The sequence below is a fragment of the Misgurnus anguillicaudatus genome, chromosome 12 (assembly GCF_027580225.2).
Source record: "Misgurnus anguillicaudatus chromosome 12, ASM2758022v2, whole genome shotgun sequence".
Taxonomy (NCBI): Eukaryota; Metazoa; Chordata; class Actinopteri; order Cypriniformes; family Cobitidae; genus Misgurnus; species Misgurnus anguillicaudatus.
This window is the reverse complement of record NC_073348.2, coordinates 20,730,223-20,741,239: the sequence shown is the minus strand read 5'-3', so window position 1 is coordinate 20,741,239 and position 11,017 is coordinate 20,730,223. Positions and strand designations below refer to the sequence as shown.

The window sequence follows — 11,017 nt, the reverse complement described above, 5'->3', positions numbered from 1 at the left end:
TTCTCCCATCACTATATAGAGCTATTTATTTTATTTAAAGCAAAATTATCATTTGTGAACTGTGCAGTCTTTCTCATATAATTTTACACAACAAAGTTAACAAAAATGTGCCACTTTAGAGTCTAGTAAAAACCTACGCCCTCTGTCTAAAGTCTAAATCTTAATTTATGGTAATTATCACTAAGAAGAATGCATACATGTACTGATAAACGAAATATATGTGTATAGACTAAATGCACTAAAAGCCTTTTGGATAAAAGAATCGGCCAAACGAATACATGTAGTGCAGAATGACGTCATAGAAATCGTGAATCGTTTTTTTGCGGAAATAAGAGTTTAAGTTTTAAATATATCTAAATGTGCATTTTGTCAATGTTTTAACGTACACTTAATATATATCCTTGCTGGTAACATATCCGTACAGCAATAAGCATAATAAAAGCCTTTTATTCTAACTTGCTGTGTCCCAATATTTTAGTGCTCAAATTTGCAATACAAACATTTTTGTTGAATGAAAATACAAACTTTTATTTTAAACAAATATCTGCGTGTAATAAAAAAACGTTATAAAATATTGAGAACATTTACACACAGGCCAAAGAGACAAACATATAACTGCACAAGCGTTTGTCCAAAAACAATAATATGAATGAGTCAAGAAATAAAGTCATTCAAGCAGGACTGCCTTTCTTTACAAAGTTTCAGCAACGTTGCGTATCTCTTCTTGTCCTGCAGTCCGGGCAAATGGTGTAATGTGATCTTGTTTGATCCGCTCAGTGATGCTGTTTGACCGGCCAACGTCAAGATCTCGAGCACGAGGTACTCCAGCACACCTGTGAGAAACACCGCCGCTTTCTCATCCACGGGCTGCGCGTGCTGTCCGGCTAGTGTTTGTTGAATCTCTTCGACCGAGAACAGGAGACCTGCACGTGCTGACAGATCCTTCGCGCATTCATTTTTCTTCTTCTTTCTCTTCCTCTTCTTCTTAATGATTGACAACACATACTTAAAGCGGCGAGCGATAAATGTACTCATTTCTGCGTGCTCATTCAGTACATTGGTGATGAGAAATGTTGAGCTCTGCTGCCCTCCACAGGTTTATAATAATTCTGCGCGTTCCACCCAACTCGGTCCCACATCAAAACCGGAAATAAAGTCTGGATTAACATTTAAGGTATTTAGTAACATCAAAACATTACTGTTAATGATTTACTAACGTCAAAACATTTAATATATTTAGTTACATTAAAATAGCGCCGTTCCAAATATGAAGCTTGACGGTACCCACTGACTTTCATCGGTTTTGACTATGGAAGTCAATGGGTGGCTACCGTGCGCTTGTCATCATTTATCAAAATATATATTTGAATAAAAAGAGTAAATAATGACAGAATTTTCATTTTTTGGGTAAAAACTGCACCTATTTCATTGCTAAAAACAATGTTATTTTGTGTATTTGGTATAATACAGTGTGTTCGCATGGTTTATGGTTCAAAAAACCCATTATTTTCCACATACCGTACATTTTTGTAGCTGCAGATGTACTGTCTTTTTGAAACACATTGATTTTGTACAAAGCTTATTGATTTGAAAAGCTTTGTGTCCCCAGCTAATCTGTTCGTTGTGATTGGCCTGAATACCTACGTCAGCCAGAAATGTGACGCTCCTTACCATGTTTGAAAGATTCGGTCACAATGCAATGCTAACAGAAGTGAACTTAGGCTGAGTCCAAAGCGTATGACATATGATAATGTCAGTCTTTATTACATCACCAATCCCAGGAAGTAAACTGTTGCCTATGTGTGTTGTAGTCCAAGAAAAGACATTTACGTCGGAGAGGATAACTCGCGTCATCGTTACTCTGGGGTTTGTACCTTTTGCATATCGTTAACATGTAATACACACTTATACACCAAAGCAAGTGAAAAATCGTGAATCAATGGCATATAAAGTTTATTTTTCCATAGGCTAAAAGCAATACACAGAAATAATAAACTGTCACAAACTACAAAATATTTTTCCTGCAATCTGGCAACAACACAAAGGATATGTATATTTGTATGCAAATGCATTTACGGATACATAAAATGAAAATGATACCTAATAAATGCTTTAAACAGGGAAGAGAATATGGCCAGAGAAGAAGCAGAAACTGCTTATACCAATTGCACCAAGAAAAAACGCTATCCACAGACCTTTCTGTAGCCTTAAAATGACCTGCCCTTCAGCTGTGCAATCAGATTTTTCTTTAAAGTCACAGTGTCCAAAATCCAAGTTTGTGGACTGTCTGATTGTATACACCCCTGTTCTTTGGTTATTATAATGCTTCTGTAGATTGTAAAGGACCTGTCTAAACACCACAGTTTTAGCAGAGGCAGGGAGGATTTGGCCAAGTGAAGCAAAGAAGGCTGATTGTTGTCCATTGGTGTTAATAGGAGGTCCAGGCGTACCTGCTACACCCTATTTAGCTGGAATAATAAACAAGAAAAGAAAACATTTTACTTTCAGATTGAAACTGTTATAATCTATTCATGTATTTATATAATGCATTACTGGCAGATTAGATTGTTATTTCCTTGTGCATTTTTTTTATCTTTCAAAGCTGACGTAAGTTCTAGGTCCATATCATAAAAACATTTGAGTGTTCATTGCATAAATATTATGTCTGCTCAGAACAGAAGCCAGGAAATAGTTTAAAACTGTAAAACTTTATCAAAAAAAGCCTTATCTACTTTATGTATTCTTGCTTTGTTGGTTAGTTGTGGTTGTATTATCCAGCCTGATAAAAGGAACATCGAGTGAAGTTGATAGCTTTGGAAAGCATGTTTAATAAAAAAAAGGGGTTACCATGTCAACCCTGAAAGTCATCGTGGTCCGGGAGGTTGCATTAAAGACACACATCAAAATGTAAAAGAGGTGAAAAAAACCAAGTACCCTACTGAAAAGACCAGCTAAAACCACCGTCTAGTTTTAGGTGGTCTCCAAGCATGGTTAAACTGGTGTAGCAAACTGGTTTTAGAGGGGTTTTGGACACTTTTTACTTGGTCTTAGCTGGTCAGGATGAAAGACAAACTGCCCCACGAGCTTGAACCAGCTGGTTGGCTGGTCTTAGATGGAACTAGCTGGTTTAAGCTGATCCTCCCTACCTGGCAAAACTGGTCATCCAGCCTGGTCAAGCTAGTTGGTCATCTGGTTTTAGCTGGAAATCTCAAAAATACAGGTGCTTCACGATGCCATATAATAACCTTTTCTGTCTAAATGTTTTTTTTTAAATCACCTTCAACATCTGAAAAACCTTTCTGTTTTACAAAAGGTTTTTATGGGGAAAATGTGCTTCAGGTTATAAAAATATATGGTTCTTTAAACAACCTTTGACTAATTGGTTCTTTGAGGAACCAAAAAAAAAAAGATACTTTTATGGCATCGCTGTGAAGAACTTGACCAGCTAAAAAAGTTGCCAAAACCGCTCCAAAGCCAATCTGCTACACTATCTTATCAATCTAAAACCAGACTGGGAGACCAACTAAAACCAGCCAACAGGCTCAGGGAGACCGGTTTGACCAGCAGGGCCATCCTGGAAGACCACCCTGGCCAGCCTGAAAGACCAGCTTGACCACCCTTGGAAGACCAGCTTGACCAGCCTGGGAGACCAACTTGACCAGGCTGGCAGACCAGCTCAACCAGCCTGGCCAGGCTGGGAGACCAGCTTGGGAGGAAGAAGCTAAGGCTCCGTTATATTAGTGCGATTGACGTCTATACTGCAATTTTGAAACTAAAACCTTTCTTGTCTATACTGGCATTTCAGAAAAGATCTCTATCAACTTTTTACACAACCCTAAATGCGTGTAAAACTGACATGCAATTAGTGAAAAAATTTAGAACATAATGGTAATTGTATTTACGAGTTTCCTTTGGAACCTTACCCGTCTCAATCCAAGGGCGGAGATCAAAGGCTGGGATAGTTTTACAGTTAATGTAATTGGAAGGACTGCTGAAGCGGAAGGGATCGCTGGGAACTCTCTGGATTGCTGTGTTGTTGCAGATGATGCGTGCCAATGACGCAGACGCAAGTGAGGTTCTTTGTTTTGTGGTAAACACTCCAGGGTTCTCCCACCATAACCTGAACACAGGAGACTTGTGGTTAACCATAAACACATCGGCTAGTCTCATTTACTAAATACACGGGGATCTTTACCTGTCACCCTCACGGATGCGCTGGAACTGCATAGAGATAAGGCAGGCAAAAAGAGGGCCGACACGTCCACCGGGTACAAAAGGCTCAGAGACGCCTCCCAGCCAGACATCAATGTTTGCAGGGTTACCGTAAAGCTCTACAAGCTGGCGTGCCAGTTGAGTGTTGTCCATCACTAAAGCCAATTCCCTCTCATTTTGAGGGGCGGAGAGTCCACAGAATTGACGCCATGCATTATAGCCTTGAGAGGAACCAAAGATTGATAACTGGACTGTTAATGTTGATCTTTTCAACAGAGACACTCGGTGAAAGTTGTGTGCACTGTTTTTGGTAAGAGGTCAGAAAGCTTACCTGGTATACCATGGTCACGGCTTCTTTGCATGTTAAGGGAGGCAAGATCCAAAGCTATGTGGCTTGTAAAGGCAAACAGTCTCTCTCTAACTGCATCTACCATCATGTGATCCTGTGTATTTAATTTTGCTGGCCGGCCAATTAATCCACGGAGCAGAGGATCTATTCCCCCTAAGCAAAATGTAAAGAAAAATCAGAAGTTGTGGAAGTTTAAATAAATAAATCCCTTTTTGGCAAGACAGTCCATTAGGCGGCCATCTTGGTGATGCCCCAAGCAACTTGTGCTTTATGGCAACTAGCATAAAGTGTAGTTCCTATCTATTTGATTGAGGAGAGATTAAAATCTTCTAAATATCTGAAGGATAAGCTCATTATGAAAATATCTGTCAAATCACCATTAAAATCAGACAAAAATGATATCATATACTTCAAATGTGTATTTTAGGCTGACCCACCTAATGTGCAATCATCATTTGAAGTGAAAGAAAAGAATGTTTCTATCAAAAAGGGGACTAGCTCTTTTAAAGCAAATGTTCCCGTGAGATCAGGCTGGATGTGCTGGTGACTTGAGTTTAACCAGCGAGACTTCCTTGGTCAACCAACTTCCACAGAAAGACCATGCTGGTTAACAAGCTTCACCAACTGTGTTTTGCTGCTCTGACAGCTAAACACCACCAAACCAGTACTAACAGTTTGTACCAGAAGAAAAATTTCAATGTTGGTCTAATTTTATCTTTCTAGCAGTGTATCCAAGTCCTCCTCATGATTGTCACTGCTACTGTATACTGCAACACATTTTCTACAATTACAGCATCTATAACTCAGTCTAGGGTATGTACAGTATAACTTACCCTCAAAGATCACCCTCCAGGGTGAAAAGAAGGCCTCAAAAAGGGAAACGTTTGAAAACTGAGGATGGTTCAGATAGTTTTCATCAAGACGGTGTATGATGGGTTGGATGGTCAGGTGAGCAAAGCGAAATGCTGCAGTGGCAAAGACGTTAGCAATGCTGGGGTCCACTTTCTCATTGTAACCTGGATATTTACCAAAGTGGCTTTTGAAGGCGTCAGGGCCAACAATGTGGGGCAAGTAATCTCGGACCACAATCACCTAAAAGAGAATGATTCTTGAGTGTTTGGTAATGCATATACATACTTTTTCATTTGTTCTTTTTCATTATTTATTCTTTACCTGTTGGTAGGCACCCACAATTTTCCGTGCCTCCTGATAGAGGGTTTCACTACTCCAACTTGGGTTAAGTACACGGAGGGCACGAGCCAATCGGTTGTGCTCTCTCATGAATAATGCATGTAATGAGGTAAGAGCAATGTTCTCGTCAACACGAACATCCCCTACACACAAAGTAAATGCATTAGAAGAAGATACACAATGCAAGACTACATAAAACAAACATTTATGTAAAAGCAACTGACCTGCAATAAAGCAAGGCACCTCTGTAAGGCTCGTATCATTCAGTGTTTTCCCACGTGTGGCACACATGTTGCTCTTTACACTGGTAAAGGGCAGGTGCTCTCGTCCATTATCATGGTACTGATTGTTGACACGTAGCAGACCGTCATCATTGGTCAGGTCACGCAGGTCTTTCGCCAGTCCGTCCTCCGACCCGTAAACCTGTCCGGCATCTAGAAAAGCTGTCAGAGCGTTGATCTGTTCCCGAACATTGGCTGAACCTCCAAACATATAGGCAGTGTTCCCAGAACCACAGGTAGGTGATGATCGGAAAACTGGCATGCAGGAGTTTGTACTCAGACGGGAGTCTTTTATTGGGACCTTTTAGGGCATTCAGATATTATAAATAGCATAATATACCTAAAGAGAATGGAGAGGGTCAAGACAGTCATTGACTTACCTGGATTGGGAAACAGGGTTCAGAATGCTCACAGCTCTCATCACAGTTAAGGCCATTGCTGAAGGATTTAATGCTCGGTGAAAAGGGTGTAAAAGTCAAATCATGGTCGACCCACTGGCCGAAGATGGTGAGCATAAAGGTGAACTCACGATCACTCGTTACATCCGCATCTGCAGTGCTCAGAATACGATTGGAAACCAGTCTGACCTGCAATCATTGTCAGAGACAGAATTTAAAGCCTGGTAATAGATTGCTTAATTATATTTTAGTTATTCATAATTATCTCCATCCTACCAGGGGCAATGCTGCACCATTGTACAATTTGTTGGGGTTCCACCCCTTGGGCTGCGAGACATTATCCTCGTATTGAGCAGGCAGCCAACGGGCGAAAGGGTTGTTAGATGCACCAAGCAGTGGGTTTTTCCTGGCAAATAAAAATTTAACTGATTAGCTAGGTAAACTGACGGGTGAATTCACTACAAAATACTTGGTGATAGTGGTGCATCATTAATGAGTTTATGTGAGTTAATGAGATGCAATCTAACATGAACCGAGGAGTGAGTTCACAATGATGCAAGGTTGTATAATATTGCAAGAACAAAGTGTCACAAATGTGAATTCACTCGTGAGACTTAAAGCTGCAAACAACTTTTGCTTCTCTATCGCCATCTCTGTTTGAAACATAAAACTGCAAGCTACTTTATGTACTTATCTTTAAAGTGGTACCGTGCAACTTTTAGGATGATCTTTTTACAGAAATGTAATATAATATACATAACTATATTTTTTAGTGGTGTATAAACCCTCACATTATGAACTGTATTGTTTTTATTTCCTTAGAATGAGCTATTTTCATCTAGATAAATTATGGGTCGCCTTATTTGGAAGTCGCCATTTTGCACCGTAATGTTTCTACAGGAGCCCTAAATGAACAAACTGCTCCACAGAGTGTGATTCGTCACTATGTTTTCTAAGGCGACGACGTCCTATGGCGGCTACTGTAGCTTCACTATGGATTTTGAAAGGGAGAAGTGAACGTTGAACAGGGCCTTTCCACTCCAGTTTTAGACATGCACTCGCAACTTTCGCAAACACTTCCCCTCGGGGAATCCCTGTCGCCATTTTTAAGTGCGTTCTACTTCGTCAAGTGAATGAGGGAAGTTTATATGGACCCTCAATGTTGACACTTGAAACAGCTCCATATACCACAATGCAACATGATTGTGACGTCATTTGAGCAGCTCGCGCTTTGCACAGTTCAAATGATGGAGGGGTGGACTCCATTTTCCATGCGATCAAGGGCTTAGGGCATTTCATTTGAACCCACTTCAAGTGTTCCACCAGTAGTGGGCACTCGTACAACGTAAGCAATGACGTTCACCCGAGTGAACGAGACAGAGGGAAAGTCATACAAAAACGAACTGGCACGCAGGGCAGGTTGTTGGTTGCAATTCCAAATCTCACCACTAGATGCAGCTAAAATGTACACACAGCACCTTAAATAGGTCAAGTTGACATTACCTGCTAAATTGAACCTCACTACTTAAATGATAAATGATTACAATAAGTTTACTGTTGTGAATATGTGCAAGGTAAGGAGATGGTTTTGAACTGGCATGATAACAGATTTTTTTACATTTAACCAAAAAGAGTTACAGATTGCAACTTTAAAGAATTACACAGAATAAGGAGTCGGAACTGACCGATTGTTGCATACACTGGTGGCAGTCCGATACTTGTTTATGAGGGGTGTGGTCCTACAAGACGGGGGTCGGGTTTGAGCAGAACAACCGGTCAGATGCCTGATGATGTTAAGTTCTTCAGGAGTAAGCAAGTCTACGTGAAAAAAATACATTGATGGTTATGCATGGAACACTAAATGGAGCTTATCTGAGGTCATTGAAAGGTGCTTAATTTATACTTGTAGCATTAATGGATCTCTTGTGTGCATGATGAGTTTTCTCAGAGATCAGTCTCAGCGTTTGTGCCATGTAGTCTGCGGCTCTCACAGCCTCACGTGTTTTTCGAGCCGGCTGTTTCAGCAGACGAAGTTTGTCCGAAGGTTTGATCACATCTTTGCGCACCCTTGCTAAACTCCTAGAATTGGGGTGGATTGTAAAAATAAAGATCACTGAATGGCATGAAGGTAAAGGAGTACGGAGTAATTTTCTTGAAAACTTTACTCACTCATCCCGAGAAAATTTGTAGGCAGAATCTACTATATTTTTTGCTTCCTCAAATGATTCCAGAATGAATTGTCTTCCAGCACTTTCTTCATTTGCTAAAAAGATATGACAACATTAGACTTACACTGTCGATGATAAAATCTAGTAAAACAATAAAAAATTTTCTTTAGATGAATGAGCTGCCAGTATAAATGCCTGACGACTGCAAAACAGGATTTCTTGCAAACACATTACAAATATTTGATCCTGGCCCACAAAACCAGTTATAATATACATCATCTGAAAGCTGTATAAATAAGCTTTCTATTGATTAAGGTAAGGTATATGATAGGACAATATTTGGTCAAGGTACAACTATTTGAAAATCTGGAATCTGAGGGTGCAAAAAAATCGAAATATTGAGAAAATCGCCTTTTAAAGTTGTCCAATTGAAGTTTTTAGCAACACATATACCAATGATAAATACATTTGTGGTATCTATACAGTAGGAAATTCACAGAATATCTCCATGAAACATGACCTGCTTAATATCCAAATGATTTTGGCATTTAAAAAAATCTATAATTTTCATCCATACAATGTATTGTTCTCTATTGCTACAAATATACGCATGCGACTTATGACTGGTTTTGTGGTCCAAGGTCACATATACACAAATATATATACTGTAATTGCACTTACCCAAAGCATACGGCGTTAAGGCACAACAGCTCACCACAAAAAGAAAAGTGTGCAGATTCATCTCTAAAATAAATATTGAGACATTTAGTTATTAGCCTACTTACCAAAACAAAACACTTTAAATTTTATATTGGTGTCACTTCATTTAATGCAACTGTATGCATTCAAACACTAAATCATTCATTTTAATATTTAGTTTTAATTTACTTTAATGCATTTGTCAGACACTTTTATCCAAAGTGTCTTTGAGTGCATTTAAGTTATGCGTTTTATTATGTGTGTTCCCTATGGATCGAACCCATGATGTTTACACTGCTAATTTAATGCACTACCAATTAAGCTACTGTTAAATATAAAATGACTATAGTAGAAAAAGCATTTAATTTTAACATAACTAAGACCTTTAAACAAAAAACCTGTCTTAACAGCTGTCTCAGGATTATATTTGTTTAAAAAAAGACAGAATTCACACAAAAATCAAAGCTATAGTTTAAAAAAGCTAATATATAGCTATTAAATCTAATACAACTAACATGCCTGCCCTACATCTGATTAAAATTAATTAAAATTAACCATTATAATATAAAGATAAAAAGAAAATAAATGTAAAAAAAGCAATAGCATTTTTCACCTGTGTATCAGATGTGTTGATCTCAAGGTCTTGATTCCAGTGTGTTGTATACTGGCTATTGATGGAGCAGCTGAGTTTTTATATCATCCCTCATCCTTATATGGTTATGTGGAGTAACAAGTTAATTTCCTTCTTCCTTCCAACACTGAGAGCTATTACAATGTGTGTTGTTTGTTTGATTGGTGTACGTGCGTTGACATTGACATTTACACACAGGAACGTGAAGAAATAGATTTCTTGGAGCACAGTAGCATGTGAATCGTATTAACACACATCATTAATATTAATATCATGAAATACAGTACAATAGTGATTCATATTAATTATAAATGGACACATATACAAATATAACAATGTGAAATACATTTAACACATTATAGTTATAAATTAACAGTCATTTACACAGGGTACCCTTCACAGAGCTTGGCAAGGGCTGAAGAGTATGGCAGCAGTCAATTGTGAATCCCGTACTGCCAAGCATATCCAGATTGCAGGGAGTACTGTAACATCTCTCCTTAATGACCCAAATTCATTCTTTACAAGATTTGAATCTGACAATTCCACCCAAGTGGAAAACCGAAAGCAGTGGCGTGTTTACCATTTTGGGGGCCCTTAGCAAAGTCCAAGAACCAGGGCCCACCATGCCCCAGCATTGCCCAAGGTTTTTTCATTTGAATTGCACAACAATAATATTCAGTATATAGAATTAAGTGATATATATATATATATATATATATATATATATATATATATATATATATATATATATATATATATATATATATATAAACCGGGTTTATTTTGTTTTACATTGCTTAAAATAACACTAAATTGTTACAGTTTGGTATGACAAAAATTCGTGGCTTAAAAAAATTTCACGCCCCTCTCAGATATATCAGATATATATATACCGGGTTTATTTTGTTTTACACTGCTTAAAATAACACTAAATTGTTACAGTTTGGTATGACAAAAATTTGTGGCTTAAAAAAATTTCACGCCCCTCTCAGATATATCTTTTGCTAGCAAATGTTTTATAGGATATATTTAAAACAATGTAATTAATACTGCAACTTCAGTGTCTGACATCTTACTAAAAAAACTAA

The 11,017-nt window shown here is 38.2% G+C and overlaps 1 protein-coding gene across 2 annotated transcripts; it reads right to left on the bottom strand.

Moving 5' to 3' along the window:
• Positions 1-501: 501 nt before the first annotated feature.
• mpx (myeloid-specific peroxidase) lies at positions 502-10,012 on the bottom strand. 2 transcript variants are annotated; one of them, XM_073874099.1, is made up of 14 exons: positions 9,925-10,012; positions 9,281-9,345; positions 8,601-8,694; positions 8,335-8,510; positions 8,117-8,249; positions 6,708-6,837; positions 6,414-6,620; positions 5,977-6,334; positions 5,735-5,895; positions 5,395-5,653; positions 4,544-4,714; positions 4,196-4,433; positions 3,924-4,120; positions 502-2,468 (listed from the first exon to the last, which is right to left on the bottom strand). In XM_073874099.1, exons 2-14 carry the CDS (start codon positions 9,339-9,341, stop codon positions 2,461-2,463), a joined length of 2,193 nt encoding a protein of 730 aa, XP_073730200.1. In that variant the 5' UTR covers positions 9,342-9,345; positions 9,925-10,012; the 3' UTR covers positions 502-2,460. The 2 variants fall into 2 exon arrangements, with proteins under 2 accessions (XP_073730200.1, XP_055064831.1); XM_055208856.2 differs by having other exon boundaries at positions 9,281-9,343; positions 9,912-10,004.
• Positions 10,013-11,017: the final 1,005 nt, after the last annotated feature.

Coding starts and splice junctions, on each gene's coding strand:
- mpx (XM_073874099.1), bottom strand. CDS start 9,341: ATGAATCTGCACACTTTTCTTTTTGTGGTGAGCTGTTGTGCCTTAACG. Junction 4,434..4,543: donor CCGTGACCATGGTATACCAG/GTAAGCTTTCTG, acceptor GTTCCTCTCAAG/GCTATAATGCATGGCGTCAA. Junction 4,121..4,195: donor CGCATCCGTGAGGGTGACAG/GTAAAGATCCCC, acceptor TCCTGTGTTCAG/GTTATGGTGGGAGAACCCTG.